This window comes from Caenorhabditis remanei, chromosome III (genome assembly GCF_010183535.1).
Source record: "Caenorhabditis remanei strain PX506 chromosome III, whole genome shotgun sequence".
NCBI lineage: Eukaryota > Metazoa > Nematoda > Chromadorea > Rhabditida > Rhabditidae > Caenorhabditis > Caenorhabditis remanei.
The window spans coordinates 11,174,466-11,194,805 of record NC_071330.1 but is presented as its reverse complement, the minus strand read 5'-3'; the positions used below and the strand labels follow the sequence as shown (position 1 = coordinate 11,194,805).

General features: G+C 39.5%; 6 protein-coding genes across 6 annotated transcripts; 2 read left to right on the top strand and 4 right to left on the bottom strand.

The window, feature by feature from the left end:
- Positions 1-157: 157 nt before the first annotated feature.
- Positions 158-1,402, bottom strand: GCK72_010745 (uncharacterized protein; the record flags this gene model as incomplete). The annotated part of the gene is made up of 4 exons (XM_053728013.1): positions 158-490; positions 536-652; positions 709-1,058; positions 1,252-1,402. The coding sequence occupies 4 exons, from the start codon at positions 1,400-1,402 to the stop codon at positions 158-160; spliced, it is 951 nt and encodes a 316-aa protein (XP_053587590.1).
- GCK72_010743 (uncharacterized protein) lies at positions 291-3,658 on the top strand (the record flags this gene model as incomplete). The annotated part of the gene is made up of 5 exons (XM_053728011.1): positions 291-470; positions 712-1,038; positions 2,784-2,882; positions 3,139-3,247; positions 3,525-3,658. 5 exons carry the CDS (start codon positions 291-293, stop codon positions 3,656-3,658), a joined length of 849 nt encoding a protein of 282 aa, XP_053587588.1.
- GCK72_010744 (uncharacterized protein) lies at positions 2,043-3,651 on the bottom strand (the record flags this gene model as incomplete). Its single annotated transcript, XM_053728012.1, has 4 exons — positions 2,043-2,122; positions 2,374-2,469; positions 2,528-2,708; positions 2,758-3,651. 4 exons carry the CDS (start codon positions 3,649-3,651, stop codon positions 2,043-2,045), a joined length of 1,251 nt encoding a protein of 416 aa, XP_053587589.1.
- An 831-nt stretch (positions 3,659-4,489) lies between the features above and the next one.
- Positions 4,490-5,841, bottom strand: GCK72_010742 (uncharacterized protein; the record flags this gene model as incomplete). Its single annotated transcript, XM_003111613.2, has 5 exons — positions 4,490-4,708; positions 4,759-4,957; positions 5,006-5,103; positions 5,154-5,708; positions 5,761-5,841. 5 exons carry the CDS (start codon positions 5,839-5,841, stop codon positions 4,490-4,492), a joined length of 1,152 nt encoding a protein of 383 aa, XP_003111661.2.
- A 1,659-nt stretch (positions 5,842-7,500) lies between these two features.
- GCK72_010741 (uncharacterized protein) lies at positions 7,501-8,225 on the bottom strand (the record flags this gene model as incomplete). Its single annotated transcript, XM_053728010.1, has 4 exons — positions 7,501-7,673; positions 7,719-7,920; positions 7,970-8,137; positions 8,187-8,225. The coding sequence occupies 4 exons, from the start codon at positions 8,223-8,225 to the stop codon at positions 7,501-7,503; spliced, it is 582 nt and encodes a 193-aa protein (XP_053587587.1).
- Positions 8,226-12,836: 4,611 nt separating this feature from the next.
- On the top strand, positions 12,837-14,093 carry GCK72_010740 (uncharacterized protein; the record flags this gene model as incomplete). Its single annotated transcript, XM_003111506.2, has 2 exons — positions 12,837-13,617; positions 13,669-14,093. The coding sequence occupies 2 exons, from the start codon at positions 12,837-12,839 to the stop codon at positions 14,091-14,093; spliced, it is 1,206 nt and encodes a 401-aa protein (XP_003111554.2).
- Positions 14,094-20,340: the final 6,247 nt, after the last annotated feature.

Sequence of the window (20,340 nt, the reverse complement as noted above, 5' to 3'; positions counted from 1 at the left end):
TTTATGTTTTTCTAGATACAATCATAAATAATTCGAACAAACTCGAATGCAATTCAAAACGAGGGTATACTTATAACAAGAAAAAGTTCTGCAAAAAAATAATAAATACGTAAAGAAAAGAGATTTGGTTGATCAAATGATGGGGAATGAAATAGATTTATTGAGATTTGGCCTCTCTTTCCTTCTTTCTGAGGGCAGCAGCGCGAGTTCCGACACTCATGTTGGTGAGAATCTTGTCACGAATGAAGGTTGGAATGAGATCCATGAGCTCAAGTTGAAGTTGATGTGAAATGTATCCAGTTGTATCAGATGCGTTTCCAACAGTGTTCAAGGCGGATTTAGCGAATTTGGCACCGTCTGGAGTGAAGAAAGAGGTTCTCTTGACTTTGGACATCTTGGTGGCGACCATCATTGGGGCAATGGTTTGGATGGTGATTCCTTGGTGTTCATATTCCTTGCGAAGAATGGCGGTGAGCCAGGAGACGTATTTCTAAAAGAAGAAAATTTGTTTTTGTAATTCCGAGAGATTGTTTACCTTTGTTGCGGAATAAACAGCCCACAGAGCCATCTGATTAGCAGATGCAGATGATCCAACATTGATGATAACTCCAGCTTTACGAGCAACCATTTGTGGGAGGATTCCGGCGGAGAGCTGAGTGAAGAACTTATTCGGTAAAATCATAGAACTCTAAATTTCAAAAATCTCACCAGAGTTGGTGGAAGTGTATTAATGGTGGTGATGTTGGCAAGTCTCTCAATTCCTCCGTCAACCTTGTGAAGAACATCTGGGTATTCATAACTGAGGCCGACGTTGTTGACGAGGACACCGATTTCAACTTGGTTCAAGGTGGCAAGAAGATCCTTGTATCCGGATGGGGCAGCATTGGTGAAGTCATAAGCAGCGGTACGCACTTCGATGTTGGAGTACTTCTCAAGAATTTCCTTCTTGGTTTCATCGAGTTTCGATTGGGTGCGAGAGACGATGAAGACGTTGAATCCACGACGAGCGAGCTCGAAGGCATAAGCCTTTCCAATTCCGTCAGTCGCTCCGGTCACAACTGAAATTTCATGAATAAAACGATCATTGAACGATAGAAGAGCTTTTTCCAAAAACAAGTTTTTTAACGTTTCTGCAATTACTGATAACGGCTCTATCATTTCTTTCCAGCGAACTTTGTAGCCTCCTCACAGTTCTTTGAGTGCTCACCGATAAGGCGTCATATCATTTTCTAGAAACATTAAAAAACGAACCAGCCCATGAAGCTCCAGCTCTTTTCTTCAGATCGATTGGAGAAAGAAGAACGTAGGGACCCAAAATGTTGGAGAAAATTGTCAGAATACGATAGGCGACAGCGGCAAGAGCCACGTATCCAGCTCCTATCAAAAAGCATTGGCACGCCATGTTACCTGAATTCAGAGAAAATTTTAAAGGTTCAAATGAAAATTCGAGAAACTGAAATTTGAGTAGAATTCAGCACAGAAATGTTTACCAGTTTCTAGGTTAGTAGCGGTGTCGTCTACGGTGTTATTCATTTAGATTTTATCTTGTTTGTATCTGGTTTTGAACAGTTTATGTTTATCGAATGAATATGGGGAATCAGCTACGTGGTTGTAGTTGGATCCAATTGGACTATACAACGTGGCAGCTACACATCTTTGCCAAGTTTTAGTTGCCGAAACTCTTCCAGATGCATGAGATCTTTTCTTCGAAGAAACATCTAATCGCTACGCAAACGAATGAACTATGATAAGGAAATATCTATTCTAAACTTTATTCTTCAACGCATTAAAATAAATAGCACTTCGATTGAGAAAAATACGAGAAATCGGACATCTCAATACGAAGGTCGTGTATGAAACAGAGCGAGAGAGACAAGAAATGGGGTTGAATTGATCGCCCCCTCCGACCTTATCACACCATTTCTGGCATGATAGGAGAACGAGAGAAGTGAGTATTGGGGGAGAATAGATAAAAATCGGACGCAGAACACAAGTAAAAATAAATATGCACAAATATGAGAATTTATTTGGGATATTATAGTTTAATCGACGTCCATATCTTCGTTATCTGGACGGTTGCGCTTTGCTTCCGGCTCACGAGCGACATCGTCGTCGGCGTTCTCTGTAAATTCTAGAGAAGATTAATCAGATTACAAAAAATAATTCACTGGACAGAGAAATTGAAGGCACTTTCAGAAGTTAATATTTTTCTACTAGGCAAGCTTCAAGGAATCGAGTGTTAAGCAAGGAAAGGCTTTCAAAATACTCGCGCAAGAGGTAAAAAGTGTGTGCGAAAGGAAACAAAAGGACGATCACGATTAGTGAAATTTCCAAAAACAAGTGACTGAATGAACAACTTAGATAGCGCCGTACCTAGCCGAGACACCGTTGCCGCAATTGAAGGGGAAAAGAAGCCGAGATAAGCGGACGGCACCACAGCTTTCCGGCAAATCGGGTTGTCAACCCGTGCTGAACGAACATCAGGTGAGAATGTCGATCAATTTACGGTGCTTTATTTCAAACTTACCAGGCTGGGCAGCTGCGGCTGGCTCGACTTTGTCTCCTCCTTCTGCTTTAGTGAGATTGGCTGCGAATTTACGAAGATCTCCTTGAGTAGCAGCAGCTACCGTTTCATCGTTCATACCGAATTGAGAAAGAACTGGTCCAAGTTGTCCAGTTTGTAGAGCGGTTCCAAGAGTATCAGCTGCCTGCAATGCGAAATCTCCTGATGTTATTCAGTTTAGCTACAAAAATTACCTGTCTGAATTGTGGAGTTCTTACAGTCTCGGCAAGCTCTTTGGTTGGATCATCAGATGGTGGAAGATGTTGAGAAAGCTCGGCAGCATGATTACGTGCAACCTCAGCAACGGTTACATTCGAAAGTGCGTCAGACAAAGAAGCTGCGGCTCCTTTCTTCTCCTGGCGACCCAAATCATTGAAAATCTTTTGGATCGCAGGATTGTTCAATGACAGCGGGTTTGAAGATGAAGATCCTTCTTCAGACAATGAGTTCGATGGTGGCTCACAGTCCGCTTCGGAAGAATTGTCATCATGAGCTCCACTTGAGTGAATTGGAATAGCATCGGATGTATTCCCTTGGAGAGATTGAATCAAAGACATCAATTGTCCTTGATCAAGTCCACCCAATGGAGTATTGAAGTCTTGTCCGGAGATAAGAGATCCTCCTGCGGATGGACGATCAGCATTAGCATTGGAACCGCTAGAGCGAGAAGCGGATGGACGAGAAGTTGGTGGCTTGTTCAAAGCATCATTAACTTTCTTTACAAGATCCTTGTCGATATCAGGAGTTGAATCTTGAAGCCAGAAAATCTTCATTTCACCAGATTTGAATTTGAGCATGTACACTTTTCCATCGGAGCAACCGTTGACAGCTTTGAACTCAGCATCCTCTGGGAAAATGATCAAGTCATCGACGAGAGCTCCCGTCTCGCGGTTTTTCCAGCAGAAGTGGATGAGCATGTCATTAGTCTGTTTGATATAAATCAATCCTCTAGCGTGTTCAGGAGAAACTGTTCGTGCTGTTTCTCCACCTCCAGTTACAGGCTCAAGGCGGCAGCGACCAGCTTTAAACTCGACGATGTGTCCAGACGAAGATGTCGTCGAACGGGCGTTGCTAAACATGGCAGTCATGTTCTGAAAAAAACGAAACTCAATGTTGGAACCATTCGATTATTTGTCACCGATTTATACGAAAAAAATCGATGAGACAGAGAAGAAGCTATTCTTTCGACAAGAAATGACTAGTTTAGAAAAATCTATAAATGATAACAGAAAAAAGCCACGAGGTTTCCTTTTATTTAAAACGCTTGTTTATTATATTCTGGATGCGTTTAGAACAGAGATGCAATACATGCCATGTGTGCTGAAAAAACCAATAAAATGATGACTGAAGTGCGTGTGAGTTTGCGTGAGATCAGGCGTATGCGGCCAATGCGCATTTTCTTCGTTGACCGTAGTCATTGTTTAGAAAAGAAGAAGTGCGGGGAAAATTTTCAGGAAAGAAATGTGGGGAAAAAATTCTAGTTAATATTTATTTTGAAACAGATCAGAATGTGAGGGGTAGTTTACAAATATGAGTAGGTCAAAAACATGTCTACTTTGTGGCTAGAGTAGAATTTTATAAGAGTTTTACAATTCCGATCACTACAGTACCAATCTGTTGACTCCCATTGTTTTCGGTGAAAGAATATCAACTTTAAAATCGTGTCTTGGTGCTAAATATTGCTCCACGGCTTCAATTTTTCCGGAATTGTAGATCAAACCTAGAGCTTCATTTTGTAGTAGACAAATTTTCTGTGCAAGACCTTTCTGAAAAGTTGCAGATCAGTGAAGTATTTTCTCCCTTGAATTGAGATATTTCAGTAGAAAACAATGAGATATTAAAACGGTATAAAATAGCAATTGTATGAAAGAAAAAAACACAAATTCATAATCAATATGTTTATTTGCACTCATAATACTCATACAGTCATTTTGGGGAATTCTTGGTTTTGGAGCTGTTGGCTTGACTCAGTTTCATGACATTGACGGCCGAATCAGACTTCTTTTTCGCAGATTCATTCGGGACGTCATCGGCACGTGTCAACTCATCATTCAGTGGATTCTTTCCTCCTGCTCCTTTCGTGTTCTTCATCACGATGATACCGAAATCTCCGTTCTCTTGGATGCGGACGATGGCACCACGATTCTGAAAGAAAATATACGTAATTTATGGAGAGGCAACTCTTTTTCACTTACATCAGTCTCATTCATGTAGCGAGGAGCGGAGAATATCGTGAGAAGCTGATGGTTGGCCGCAAACTTGAATCCATCCGGAATCATCTGGTGAGCACGAATGATCAATTTGAGTTTGAGTCTTCCAACGGTCTCGGTCACGGCAGCAGGATTGAATGTGCACGAAAGACCACGGACCAAGTTCTTGCCCCACTGCGGCGTCCTGAAATAAACATGATTGTTATGATTACAAAACATTGATTATACTTACGGTAATGCAGAAGCCATCGATTGATCTGGCGTCGGATCAGCCCAGAGAAGATCTTGTGCCAAGGCGTTGGTGCCTACATCCTCGAGTGGCAGTAGAATCTGGAAAACAATGAAGTTTCTAGCTGAAATTAAAAAAAACCAAAACCCACATCCTTAATAAGATTTATCTCCATGCCCTGACTGATGCCTCCATGCATACACAGAATCTTCTCGCCAATCAAACAAGCCAATGGCATCCATGCAAACGTTTCATTGAAAGCCTCCCAGACCTCGTGTCCGTCGGCTTCTCCGAGTTTGATCTGCAGCTCCTCTCTGAATCCGTATGCAAAATTGATTGCTCTGGTCTCATGGTTTCCACGGAGCAGAACGTATTGTCTCGGATAGTGGACTTTGAGAGCAAACATCAACGAGATACACTCGACCGAATGACTTCCACGATCCACGTAGTCGCCGAGAAAGACGAATCTGTTGCTGATGAAACCGGCTTTCTTGTTGTTTGGAGCTGGTCTTTCCTTTTTTTTCTCCGCTGGTTTACTCGGACACGTGTTGAGTATTCTCATCAGGTCCGCGTATTGTCCGTGGATGTCTCCAACCACCAATACAGGCGGATCGATCGTAGCGAGAGCACTGGGTTTGTCATTATTCTTAAAAACGTCTCTCGCATCCAACGCCAAGTTTATCAACTCCTGTTTGGTATAGGATTGCTGAAAAAGATTATTATAGTTGTTATCTACAATGGGACTGTGCCTCTCTTACCTCCCTATAGTTGATCCACTTCTTAACCGTCATGTGGCGATGGATGAATTTTGCTGTGTCGGTTCGAGTTTCGTTGACCATATTGAGTTGAGTCTGGAATATTAAAAAGAGTTAGTTGGGCTATGCCTCTTATCAGAACTACAAGAGAGCGTACGCTTCTACTCTGACCCACTCTCACAGCCGAGAGCCCCCGGCACCTGCTCTGCTCCACAGGAATCCACCAACTCACATTGATAGTTTAGATTGCAATAGCAAATGAGTAAGCTGTCGAACAAAGATCGAACAATGTGAGAATTGATTCTTCCCGGGGAAAAGGGGGCAGTGAACTAGGCTGAACTATTTTTTCGAAAGGCCAGGTCGCCACGTTGAAATTGCTGTTTTTGTATTCAGATTGCGCCTTGTTTTGGTTTTTTCGGTGTGACCGGAGTATACTGTGCCACGCGTAACGTGTGAGATAAGTGGGATCCTAGGGGGATCTTTGAGCTCTACTGGAGCACTATAGCCATCAAAGTTAGTGATGAGCCCGGTTTCCCTATATCTATCTCACTTTTATAAGCTTTGGAGCGCCAGAGGAGCAAAATGAGATCATGACTTCTACCCTTGCCATTGACACATATTTGAAATCCCCCAACTTACGTTTCGAGTATGTTTGTTGTGAGAGCGAGAATGAGCGACGGTCGAGATTTTCGAGTAATAAATTCTTCTTGGGGAATAGTGACAAGAGGGTAGTGAACTAGGGTGAACTTGTTTTTCGAAAGTAGAACGGCCGGGTCGCCACGTTGAAATTGATTTTTTTAAATTTTTTCTATTTCGAGGGTGAGGTTACAGTACCGCTCAAAAGTGTATTTAGTTTTGCCTTTTTCAGTTGAAAATGTCCAACTTTGAGAGTTTGTCACGGTATAACTAACTGTCTTACAAAATAACTTTTTATGTGATCGAGTAGACCAAGAGTAGAGCTTCATTTTTGTAGTTAACAACTTTTTCGTACGACCACTCCCTAGATAGTTATGATCATTTGAAGGGGACAACTCAAAAATTGCACTATTTTGCACTGAAATTGGCCAATATGAGGGAGAAATTACTTTGTCGATATATAACTTCCTAGGGAGTGTCCGTACAAAAAAGTTGTCAACTACAAAAATGGAGTTCTACTTTTGGACTGTATGATTTATTAAAAACCTACTCGGTGTGACAATCAGAATTACCATGACACACTCTCAAAGTTGGACGATTTCAACTGAAAACGGCCGAGGTTCATAACCTATTGACCGTTACTGTACTTTGACAATGTGTAGCTCGCTAGAGAAAGATCGTACAAAAAAGTTGTCAATTAATAAAATGAAGCTCTAGGTTGAATCGTCAAATTTCAATCAATAACCATATGACACATGCTCAAAATTGCTCGTTTTAACTGAAAACTGTGAATGGGTCCAGTACTGTAGGTGTTCATTCTTCTACAATTATGTCATTCAATTAAATTAAAAAATAACGAGATTGTAGTCGTAAAAAAATAGATTGAATCCGTTCTGAAGATTGCAAAAAAATCGGAAAATGTAGAATAAAGTGTGATTAAAATACTTTATTCGCCGAAATAAAAGGTAAACTGAAATAGAGAAAAGACTGGAAACATTAGTACCTGGGAAGAATAAAATAAAATAAAAGTTATGCTTTGTTTATCGTTAGTTTCAAATAAAGAGAAAATGCCCAGGATTACTGTAATCGGTGTGAAGAGAAAGAGATTCAATCATCATCTTCGAAGCTGTTCTTGCTCTTTTTCTTCATCTCCTGAGCTTCTTTCATTTGAGAGAATGGACCACTTGCCGATCCGAGTGATGTCTTGCTTTCTTTCGATTTCAATGTCTTCGTCTTATCATTTTTGAATGTCATCGTAGTCGAGTCAGTGGTGATGTCAACTGAAAAAGACAAGTTTCATCTTCACATTTTCGGTGCAAACTCACCAATATTGCACATCATCGTCGCCGCTTCGAATATTCCCAGACCCAAGTTGGATTGTCCTGGAGTTCCAGCAAGCCCAGGCGACTCCAAACTATTGCTCCGTTGCGATGAAACAGCTTCTTTTCCCTTATCCATTCCACTTTTTCCTACGTTGAGAGACATTGTCGACGGTTTTTGATCACTCTTCTTGATCGACTTTCTCTTCTGAAATCACAGTTTTCTACCTGATTTACTAGAAGAAAATAAAACTCACTGGATTCTTCGTCTCCATCTCGGACATGTATTCTGATAGATTGATCGTTTTACTTTTCCTTCGGTTTAATAACTCACTTTTTTCTTTTTTCCCGTCGTCCGAGAGTCTCATCGAACGAGTTTGCGACTCCAAATCATCGAAAATCAACTCTCCATTCTTGTCGTTTCTCTGAAAATTCATCTCATCTATAGATCTCTCTCTCTCTCCCTAAACACACCTTCGCCTCTTCGTGTTTCTTCTTATGTTCACTAAACATGATCAAGAGTAGTTTGTAGTTCAAATATCCACTGAAATGAGAAATGAAAGCTGGAAAACTGGGAGAAAATCAAATTTTCCAACAAAAAAGAGTGAGAGAAAGATAATCAAATCTATCGGTAATCTTTTAGCAAAAGTGGGTGCTGCGGTAATGTTTGAGAGACATGGAGGAGAAGCAGATTTTATATATTTCCAATTTTGGGAGGAGGGAAATAACTGAGCAAGGATAGAAAATGATATGAGAAATAGGAAAAGGAAGGGGCGTATTTTGGGAGAGAGGGACAAAATATTGTATTCTGGAGGAAACGAGCCGATCACATTTATTCGTTTCCCATTGACTCATTTCCATGGGAATTTTGGAATAGAAAAAGAAAAGTGTGTGGGAGTTTAGAGAGAGAGAGAGAGAGAAAAATGAAATCAAGAAGTCAAGTGATACGTTTGGATTCAGAAATCTCTGGAAGAAGTTCTGATGAGAAAGAGAAAGAACGGAGTGAGTAGTTATAGAGAAAGAAGGACTCAGAACGAGAATAAGATGCACTAAACGGGAAGATATCACCGAGTCGAGTAAAACCTAGGAAAGACCCGTTTTTATGTATTATCGATTACTTTAGCTGATTTATAAGGGTCTCAAACTGAAAAGAGCAAAGTAGAAAATCAAATAGAAGGGTTGCTTTATGTATCTGAAGAAATGGATGGTTTCATCAAAAGTAGGACTTTCGCAGATTTATTAGAAGGCAGTTCCAACTGATCATTGCTGTAGTTCCAACTGACTTACAATCCATATGATAAGAACAAGATTCCAGATTTTTAGAGATTATATCTAACTTTCAATATTTTAACTTTTTCAATTTATTCATTTTTGACTATTTGCGTTACATCTCCTTCTCACTAACACGAAAACCGTGAAACTAGGATTTTCAGTTCGTAATGTGAGAAATGGATTACTCAAAATCATGTTATCCATTTCGGTTATTTCAATAAGTTTTCTCGCAAGTTTGGTTCTTGAAAACATACAGTAGTCCTGAATATCCATACTTGTAAACCGGGCCGGCGTGTAACTCGCTTCAAACTCAATATTATGAGCTGAAAAGTATACCAAAATGTAGATCTTGGCGAGTTCTATGTCCATGAATTATTGGTGGATATTCGTTAATATGCTGCGGGCCGGGAAAAAGTGCCACAAACGTGAAAATTACCAAAAAAGCCATTCTAGCCCGGCCCGCGGCAAATTAACAAATATCCATCCGCCCTGTAGTAGGTCATGGACATAGAACTCGCCGAGATCTACATTTTGGTATACTTTTCAGCTCATAATATTGAGTTTGACGCGAATTACGCGCCGGCCGGTTTACAAGTATGTGATTATCAAACCCATCTGGTCAACTCGAAAACTATTTTTCTCTCACTCCATATAAAATTTATTCGTTCCATATAACTCATGATCTCAATTTCTCCAATGACGTCTAACGGAAAACCAAATATAGATCAGTGGAAAATGGGAGAGAGGCGAGATGGGGGACGGGGTACGGTAGACTGGTTGAATTGGATTTCAATGAAATATTCACGCTAGTAAGTAGATTCTATTCTTCAGAAATAAGAAAATTTGAAATCATCCAGGCAAACTAACAGATAACCTAAAAGTAAAGCATAAACCCTTGGAAGTTCAGAAGTAACTTGATCGATACTAACAAGAGAGAGTCGTCAGAAATTAAATGATTTTGTTTGAAAGCAAAACTTCAGACATGCATTTTCAGCTCATCCCTTGGTAGCTTGATTGTTGAACTGTGTCTTGTCATCGAAATATTTCATTTCGAAATCACAGAAAATCTAGATCAACTCAGAAAACAATAGGTCTTTTTCACTGAACAGACCTTTTTGTTTTCTTTCTTCTTCCAAAATTCTTGTTTTTAGAGGAATACAAAACACCATTATTTTCAACAGAAAATAAATAAAATTCGAGATCAATAACTTTCCAGAATCAAGAAGAATTCTGAAGAAACAAGTTCCTTCATCTCGAAAACTAATCAGTTCTCTCTCTCTCAAAGTGATTGCCTTCTGGAGTGAGCTTTCGTTGTTTGTCGTTGGCGTGGGAGTGGTGGTTTTCTTGAAAGAAGAAAAACGGAAAGCCGTCGGTTGGAGACACCACCATAATCAAATATACTCGGATTTTTTATTGGCAAAGACTAGAATTTCCATGGTAACTGAGAAAAAAAGCAAAAAATGGATATGTATTGAAAGAGATCCGTTGCTTGAATAGAGAGAAAAAATAAATGGAAAAGAGAGTTAGAGTGATTTCAACTGAGTTACCGTAGTCTTGAAGTCGTGGGAAAAGTGTATCGTGATGAGAATTATGATGAAGAGAAAATGGGAAAAGTTGGCACATGAAACAGCTTGGAGGTTATCTGTAAATCTGAAAAAAAAGGATTCGGTGCAACTGTCGGAATGTCTGTTTATCAGGCTACCCCAAAAACTGTAGAACATCTTTTTTCATTACTTCTTACTATCTGCATACACCCCAGATTTCGACTTTTCATTTCTACAAAACTGCGTCATGTTTCAGTTTTCCCTTTCTAGAAATCGGAACCTCATCCACTTCGTTTTTCTCTCACATGAAAAGAAAAACGTGACTGTCATTTATTTTTCTCCCCAACTTGCCATCGAACATTAATCGATTTTTTTGTTGCGTGTTCGTTAGAGTCAACATTCAGTTTTCCTATTGCTTGACTTCCTCGATTCAATTTTGTATTTGCCAAAGTTCACCTCTCTTTTCTCTCAATTGGAGAGCTTGTACTTGTTTAAAAACTGATAGTGAATTCAAATAGGTTTTTTGGGACGCGGTTCAAGAAATATTGCTATATTAACTCATCATAACATTGGTTTCGTACGCTTTTTCAAACTTTGACTGTGAAGTTTGAAGAAATCTTGTCTAAAACTCACTGACTGTCACTCTCCCACGAGTACGGTAAGTTTTTTAGTGCAATGTGCCGTCAAATCAGACGTTTACACTTGCCCTTTGAAAGACTCTCTTGTTTTCCCACGCTATTTCGCGTTTTGTCTCTCACTGACTCCTCGCAATTCCCCAAATTTTCAATGAATTTCGCTTGTTTTTCTGGATTTCTTCGCTTCTAAGATTTCTAAATTTGGGAAAAATAAATTACTGGATTGCTTTGTACTGAAATACCGCCTGGATTCTCATATTGAAGGACATTTCCATTTTAAAATGAGCAAAACAAAAATTTTAGGATTCCTCTGGCCGATCAGAGTTCATCTTATCACGAGCGCTCACATTACCACAAGATCGTAGAAGCTGGGACAAAAAATCATAATTTTTGTCAATTCAATGTTAGTATTCGAAAAATAATTATAATTTATACTTTCTGGAAACGTGTTGACCTTTTCTGTAACTCCAGCGCGCCAAATTTGTTCGTTCCTTCACCATAATTGGATTTTGTTTCAAATCGCTATCACGGCTATACCGTTTTTTTTTTCAATTCAGTCCAAAGCCCTCCAAATTCAACTCAGTAAGTACAAAACTAGGGAAACAAAAAGTTCTCCGCCTCTTAATCTCAAAAATATGTTTCTACCATAAAAACAGCTTTTCCGAAACTCAATAGTCCACACTCCCAGCTATTAATTTGGCCTTCGAAATCTTGAACAATGTGATAGAAAAAAAATGACGGGTGTCGCCACCTGTGTAGGTCGATCGGCCTTGAATTCGGTTGCCCCATGCAAGTCCGCTCATCGCGACGTCTTCGTTCGGGTTCCGGCCACTCCATCATCTTTCTTACGATAATATTGTCTCTTATATGTTTAGTCCCATCATTCGCACTTCGCATCTTTCAATTCATCTTCTTTTGCGTCATGCCGCCCGTGTAATAACTATATCAATTTTCTCAATTTTGTTCTATAGTTGGTTGGCTTATAATCCTTATTTTGTTCAATTAGTTTATCTTGTTCGATGTACTCGTTCTTCGAAAATCAAGGTGCGGCTCTTCTTTCCGATCGTCCACCCTTCTTCAAAAATGTACAAACACTTTCTGGTCGTCCATTGCAGATAGATAAGTAACTCATTTGCCAATAGTAAACAAGCCGTCATTTTCCTCACTGTTTCTATCTTTTCCATCTCTCAATCGGTTTTTTTAACGCTTTCTCACTAATATTATTTGAAACTTATAAAAAGTTTGATTTCAGGTAAATTTCAATTCACAACCCCCATCAACGTTGTTCAGCTGAGTTAGCCGTATATCTGGCGATTGTGCCAAACCAAGTGCCTTTTAAATGTAAGATTTCGAATTAAGATTTAAGAATCGGATTTCATGGCCTTTTTTGCAGAAATCTGAAGGAGTCGATTCAAATAATCATCGAAACTGCCTTCAAAAACGAAGAAAACATCTAAAGGTGAGTAGTTTCTTAAGGACTTTCTACTAACAACTTGGACTTTCCGTAAAATTTGATTTCTGGACTTTTCATTTTTCTTCTTGCCTTTGACGATATTGAGATGGTTCAAACAGTTAATTACATTCATTTCAATGCATTTATCCGGGTGTGTTCTCATCACAATGTCGTTATCGGATATTTTGAATGTACTTAACTGTTTGATCCTTTCAGGTAGATGATTCCTCTCACTCGGCTTTTCGCGAGAGCATTTTTGTCACCGAAACGTAAAACGACGACGTTCCTTAGCTCCTCCTCCTCTTGTCATTCATCCTCGATCGCCGAAGACGAAGAAGTGTCATTCGAAAGTCTGAAACCATCTCGATCATTTGAGAAAAGCTTGACAAAAGAACTAAAGGATAGATATGAGAAAACTTTGAAGGAATTCGAAATTTTCGTTTATATGGGAAAGTATGTACCGAATAAAATGAGTGATGATGCATGGAAGCAGAGCTTGGGATGTAAATCATTGAACGATCGACTCAGTTATTGGGAATATCTCGCATTGACGGCAAGAAGAGAACAGCGAAAAACGAAAGTGAATAGTTCGAAACAAGCGCGATATAAAGAGATTCTCGAAGAACAACAAAAGCGTTACGATGCGGGTGGAATGGGATACGGACCAGAAATGTATCAGCTCATTGGAAATCCGTTAAGAAATCAGAAACGAGTAAATAATATCGAAGGATCGCGAGTTTTCTCAAGTATGAATGCCGGCGCGCCACGAATTGCATTGGATTTACAATATATGAGTGAGGTGAATCGAAGAGAAAGCTCGGAACTTGGAAATCAAATGCAATATTGTATCAGTGAGAATTTCGCTTCCAATTTTCCGTTGGTACTCGACTTTGTCAATTCTCCATCGCAGGAGTTTTTGGAACAGTGGCTGCAGAAAAGTGTCGGATATTACACTGGAAACTATGTGAATCAGACGATTTTGCCAGAGTTTTCTACAAAGGGTTGGTGATATAAAATGATATATGTTTCAAGAAAGAGTTTCTGGTTTTAAGGTATCAAAGATTTTTACGGAAACTCAGCGAATACAATCTACATATCGCCGAATGCTCGTGATGTTCTAGACGGGCCGCTCACTGCTGATGTCATCGGAATATGTGTGACAATGGGAAGAAAACGAGAAGCCCTCAGTGCGGCTCGACGTTCGAAAATTCGCGCATACAGATTACCGATTCACCGATATGTGAAATGGAAATCAGGACCACAATTCCTGCCATTTCCGAATCTGTTAAACGTACTCCGCGAGGTGTATACAAGTGGTGGCGATTGGAGCCGCGCATTGCACAACAACATCAGCAAACGGCATTTAGTCGATACGAACGAAGACGAGCAGAAGAAAATGCAGTCGCTGAGAAGAAGAACGAGAGAGGAGGAGCGTAGAGAATTGACCGAGGCAATTATAAGTGCCACGAAAGATTAAAGAATAGAAGGAAACGAGAATAGAGGAAGGAGAAGAAGGCGTAGAAAAAGCTTGAATTTGAAGCCTATTGAAAATTGAGAACTGAAAAAGAGCATTGAAAAAGAGAAAGAGTATAGATCTTTGTTTTCAAAAAAAAACGAGTCAGCAATATGAATCGTTTAATTTCAAATATTCTAACTTACTCGCTCACTCTCTCGTGTGTCTATTTATCCTAGATGACGTCGAGTCTTCTGACCATGAGAATATAAAAAAAACAAGACGAACAGCTCTCCCTGTTGAGACACTCTTTCAGACTGCTTCTCTTATTTTGTCTCTCGAAAAAAAGAAGAAAGAACTAGGAATTTCTTTAGAATGATAATTGGGTAAACGTCTTCTCTTCTTGCTCTTTCCTAATTCCTCAGTTAGAAAAAGTAGATGTTAGGACGATATATACGTTATTTCTCTGTTTTTCATTCACTTGTTATCTCTATCTTGTTGGACTTTCTTTTTGTTATGACTAATCAAATAATTCAAAACAGTTATCATATTCTTTTTATTTTTTGTTTTCTAATTATATATTCCGTATAAACGGTGTTCGTTGATTAGATTATAATAACATTGTACTGAACTTATGAACAGTTGAATTCTGTTTTCGAAACTATTTCTCATTTTCCCTTTCTTATGAGCTAGCTTGCGTGAAGAACGCACATAAAATGGTAACGACGTGCTCGATGAAAGAAGCAAAAGTAATGGGGAAAAAGAATCAAAGAATACATGTCGAAATCTTAAAAAAGAAAAAATGCCTCTTCCTTCTCCATTTTTCATTATAAATTCGTTCTCCGGCCCACTCACACACTCACATTCATCTCACTTTGCTCTGGCTGTGTTGTTACTTGCTTCTATTCTGGAGTAGTGTTGAATGGCCAGCGGCCATTAGACTGACGTCATCTGGTCATGTTGTCGAGGGACGGAAGCATTGAAGGAATGCACGCGCTTTCTTTCTAAAGAGCTCTCAGTGTTGCTTTTTTCGATTCCTTTCCCCGATATCTCTGACTATCTCCAGGAATAGATCTACTTGAGAGGGTCCCCTCACTCGTTGATTTTTTGTTGCGTGGACGGCCGCGGCGCCTCACAATTTCTGAATAATTTATATGAGAAGAGACTCGACAGGAACTCTTATACACGAGATCTTGAAGGTAGAAGAACTTTTTTTCATTCCGCCCTCTCAGCTTTTTGAATTCTGGAATTTCAGCTATCTGTACCACAAAACAGGATAAATTGTGGATATTCTAGTTGACTGCTTGTTAGATGCTTTTCAATTCCCTCCAATAGTTGAAAGGGTGTATTTTCTCTTTCTTTTTTTTCTGCTGATGTCGATCTGTGATTCTGTTTGATATGTATGTGTTTCCCGGGAAATATGGAAAAGCCATATATGCAAAGAGTCACATTTTCGTATTTGACACGACATTCCACCTGTCAGTTTTCGTTTTTCTCGTTTTCGGCTCCCTTAATTTTTTGTTCATTCTCAATTTCCACATCTTGGAAGGAGATGGATATATGTAGAATTTATTAATTTTATGCACAGGAAACGAAGTTTTTACGAGTTCTTTTCTTCAAAGTTCTCTTTCCTCTTTTTATTTTCCTCCCATTTTCTTAGAAAGAGTGGGAGGAAGAGCTCTCTCTGTAGATGGAATAACCCAACTATGCCCCCTGGGTATTTATTATTAGTTTTCTCTCCTCCCACATTCTCAATGAATCCATCTCACTCGTCATCACTCCCGATTTCTTCTTTCACGGTCTATCAACTGGATTTTTATCACGAGATGATCCCAGAAGAAAAAGAGCAAACGATGAGAGAATTGTCCTTTTTAGACTCTTTTGAAGCCTCGTTGATTTCAAAAAGGATTTTTGTGTCTATGCTCATCCTTTGTTTGAATTCTTCCTTTTTTCTGGCTGGAAACGACATCATCTTCTTCTTTGACGGCGACAACACAATCTTACGCATATATTCATGCAAACACACAACCGACCATGTCAGAAATTGCAATTAAGCGGAGCCATCGTCATTTTTTTTCTGTTCTGTGTGTGTGTATCTTCTTCTGCTTCTCCTTTCCTTTTTCTGTCTGTTTTCCTTATTTTCTTATCCGTTGGCCCGCCGTGCCTTGTTTCCACTCGAAAAATCACAATATTTTCGAGCGATGCGTGATATCCAAGTCAGCAGCTCTAATGGATTAGAGTTTTCGGAGGAGATTATGCGAAGATTCAAATTTGATCTGAAATTTCAAGAAATAATGTAATGCCTATTGATTCCATCAGAGGATCTCAGTTTTTGATCTTTCTCAACAAGTGTTTGTTCAAAAGAACAAGAAAAAATAACAAATTTCCGAAAAGAAATCTATGGAAACGCCCATTTTGAGAATTCCATCACAAATGTGACAAGCTTTTCGTGACTCTTGAGCCGCTATTCCAATATTTTTCTGTCGTCTTGAAACGACCCTTCATTACACGTCAAGAAAGCCATTGTCTCGCGTGTGTGTTCCAGAACAAATGAGTTTTGCCCTTTCGACTTTTTTGCTCCTTCATTGTCTGAAGAAGACGTCATTTGACCACAGAGACATCACTAAAATTGAATCTGATATGTGTTTCTCGAGTGCACTCTGCCGAACAATATTGAATTTTCTTCACCAGTCGTTTTTTTTGCGCTGGCGAAGTTTCCGTTTTTGGCTCTTGAATCGTTTTGTGTGTTCCTTTATTCTACTCTCTTCTTCTCTTTTTCGTTCACTTTTCCATTCTTTCTTCTTACCCCTGAAACTGACGGCTCCGTCGTCATCCGCGACGTCGTCTTTAAGAAGAATACGACGCCTTCACAATTTTTCAAGCGGCGTTGTCGCTGAGCATGATCGAAGGTTGAATGGTGAGCAAATAGAAGAATGAGACGGGTCTAAAAAAGGAGGTGTCCGTCAACCCGAGGAGCGTCGTATTTATCGTTCTGTTTTTGACGGAGTCGACAAGAAAGTCAGTGAAGCCCCGTCATCTTCATTTTGTACGATTTTGATGATGAGCATCTCAGTATTGTTTGAAAAAAACAAGTTCTTTTCTAAAATTAGTAGTTTCTAAAGTTAAATCCTCCATTTCTCTTTACGGAGGCGGACCACTTCACTTTTGGTCCCCTCTTAACATGAAAAACGAGACGAAAACCGGCGCCTCTGCAAAAATTGCGCATCCCTGTTTCTTTTTCTCTCAGCCCCTTCTTTAGCCTAATCCCTATGTCGAATAGACGTTTTTGTTTCGTATGGATTTAGTGGGAAATGGGAAAATCCCAAAAAAAATTCGCTCCACGAAAAATGTATAGATTCATCCGGAAGAGTAATCGGAAATTGGTAATCATAGAAATCAAATGACTCTTCGATTTTGTTATGAAGTTATCATACAAATAGGGAATTCCAGTTGTTGAGAAGTTCAGACAATGATTTTGTTTTTCAGCTAAATTGGCCTACCCCTAGAGAATTTCTAATTGAAGTCTCTTTCTCTCGTTTCCTTCGTCTTCTTTGCCACCGCGAGCTCCTCCCACTCCTTTTTTCTCAATTTTCACAATTTCTGTCTCCAATTCTCATCCATCCATCTCTCTGCTTCATCATGCGAATCACAATTAGTAAAGACTAAGGAAGAGATGATGATGATGTGGATGATGCTGGAAGAAGTAGAAGGATGAGAAGAAACTGGCCATCATCTCTCTCCTTTTTCTTCTATCCAAACACAGGACATACGAGCCGTGTACATTCGAGAAGAGCCTTTCCTTATATTTTCGGGCCCTGACGGCTTCTGGAGGCCTCCTCGCTCGCCGGCGCTGCTGCTGTGCTAATGAATTGAAAATGAATCCAATTGGCGCCACGCCCACATTCATGTGATGCTTTCGTCGTTGTGCTCACAGATGAGAGGAGAAGAAGAAGATAGAGAAGAGCCATTTTTTCATTGCTATCTTCTGAATTGGCCATTTTTAGAAAGTCGAGATTCTTAGAGAATCATCTGATTAGTACACACAAGTTAACAGTTTCATATAAAACGCTCTTGTGGATAACTATTTTTATTCTGAAGAGTCAGAATCTAAACTTGTTTTTCTTCGTTTGTATCCATCGTTTCTCCAGCCTCCCTCCATTTCTGGTTCTTTCGATGAAATCATCGAAGCGAAGTTGTATATTTGAAATTCGTGGAGCTATTTTCTAGTATTTGGGATGTCCTATGCAGCCGTTTTGTTTTCTTTTTCTCTGTCTAAATGATCAATGTGCATATATACGATTACTGTAAATGAAAAGATCTCAACCCAATTTAACCCTCCCTAGAGCTAGCCATTCATCTCTATTCATCAGCGATCTTCTCTTCTTTCTCAATTTTCCCGTCTGAAAAGGAATATTTTCTATGAGCAAGCCGCTACTGCCTTGCATTTCCGCGGGCTCAGCTGTCTGATTAGACAAGTATTTTTTTCGGTTTTCTTAGTAGTTCATCTGATGTGTGTTTTTACACGAAAATATGATTATGATGATGTCGAATAAATTCATCTTGACCTGAACAAGAAGGTGGGAGTGATTGAATGGCTTCCAGCTTGTGCAGATTTTTGTTCCGTCCTCCTTAAGTAGCTTTTTCTCCCATCTTTTTCTTTCCCTTAGTTTTCTCATATCTACTCTTTCTTTTTTCCATCAATAAATGGCCTAGTTATAATTTCCCTTCCGGTTCTTTTGACATCCGTCTAGGAGAGTTTCTCTCTTTTTTCAAAAAATATGCGTCTCGAGTTGAGACTCTTCAGGCTCCGAACTTTGAGGTTGTCTTCAATTCATACGTGTTTTGTATGTAATTACAGACTTTTAGAGAAATTTAGGTTAGAATAAATGCTTACGACGGGTTTAGGTCATAAAATTATTAAGATCGGAACAAAAATTTTCCTGAAATTGCAGACTTTTCACTCTTCTATACTTCAGGTAGTCCTACTAATCATCAACATTCAGAATGAGTATCATCTTTTTTGACTTTCCTCGTCTATTTGAATATTACGAGTAAAAGGATATTTGATCCTTTTTGTGTGCCTCTCTCCGAATAGGCAATAAGATCGTCATTTGACCTATTATAGAAACACAAAAAAACATTAATGAAGAACCCCTCTTCGTTATGATGATGTCATCTCACGGGGAGTGGACTCGGATACTAGGAAAGTTCGCGTGGTCCTCTGACATTATTACTTTAGCATTCCGCTTTTTTCCTCTTATTCCCTCTATCTCTCTTTTTTCAGGCTCTCATAGTTGAGTTTCCTATTTACGGCAAGGACTCTTCTCTCTTTCACTTTTTCACTCTCTCCATCCATTTCCTTGACATTTCTTTTCAGGTCAGGCAGCTGTCACAAAGCATGTCACTGAAAATATACTCAATTACACATATTACCTTCTACTTACTCTTTCTCCCACGTCTCCCTTCTGCGCCTCCCTTTTCGCTACTGATCTAAGTGTGAGCGGCTCCCAAATTTCAGACAACTTTAGAGTTAACTGATTTCAAAATTGCAGCTGCTCTATAGTGTAAATCAGTCAGGCATCGAATCGGACTGAAATGGTCATTGGATATTTGGGCAAACCAATTTATATTGCCATTACACTAAATCCTCCACTAAATCTATAATCCTCGTTGTCAACCTTTACTCTAATGGCATCTGATGTAAGAGATTATTCGAGTACTATTTATTTCTGTAATATCTTTTTACTCTCACTAATCCAATCTGACTCTTCGTTCTTTTCTCAACCCTCTCATCCTTTGTTTTCATTCTTGGTCAATCCCATTATCTTATTTTCTTCGAATCGTTCTCATCGCTTCTCATAACCTTCTAAACAGTATCTCCTAACCCAGAGTGTTTGCTACTTCAATCAAAATTGAAAAACGGCACGTGTGCCGTTTCATTGCCAGTAACCAATCATTCCGTCACCGACGTTCTTTGCGGCGGCGGCGACGGCGGATGCTTCAACTACAGCCGGAGGAGGCTCCTCATCGCCGTCGCCATCCGCATCTGATATCTACAATAATTTTTCTGGGCAGCAGTCAGCAACATCTTCATCGTTGACATATGCAGCATGCGATGTCGTCACCCGACACCTCATCACAGTTCTACTCACGATTTCTGATTGGTGCAAAGATTTTGCGAAACAATTGAGTGGGAATCATTCTGAAGATGGTGGTAATCAGAATGAGCGATGTCTTCGCTTTTCGTCTTTTCTCGCTATTGACCCACCAC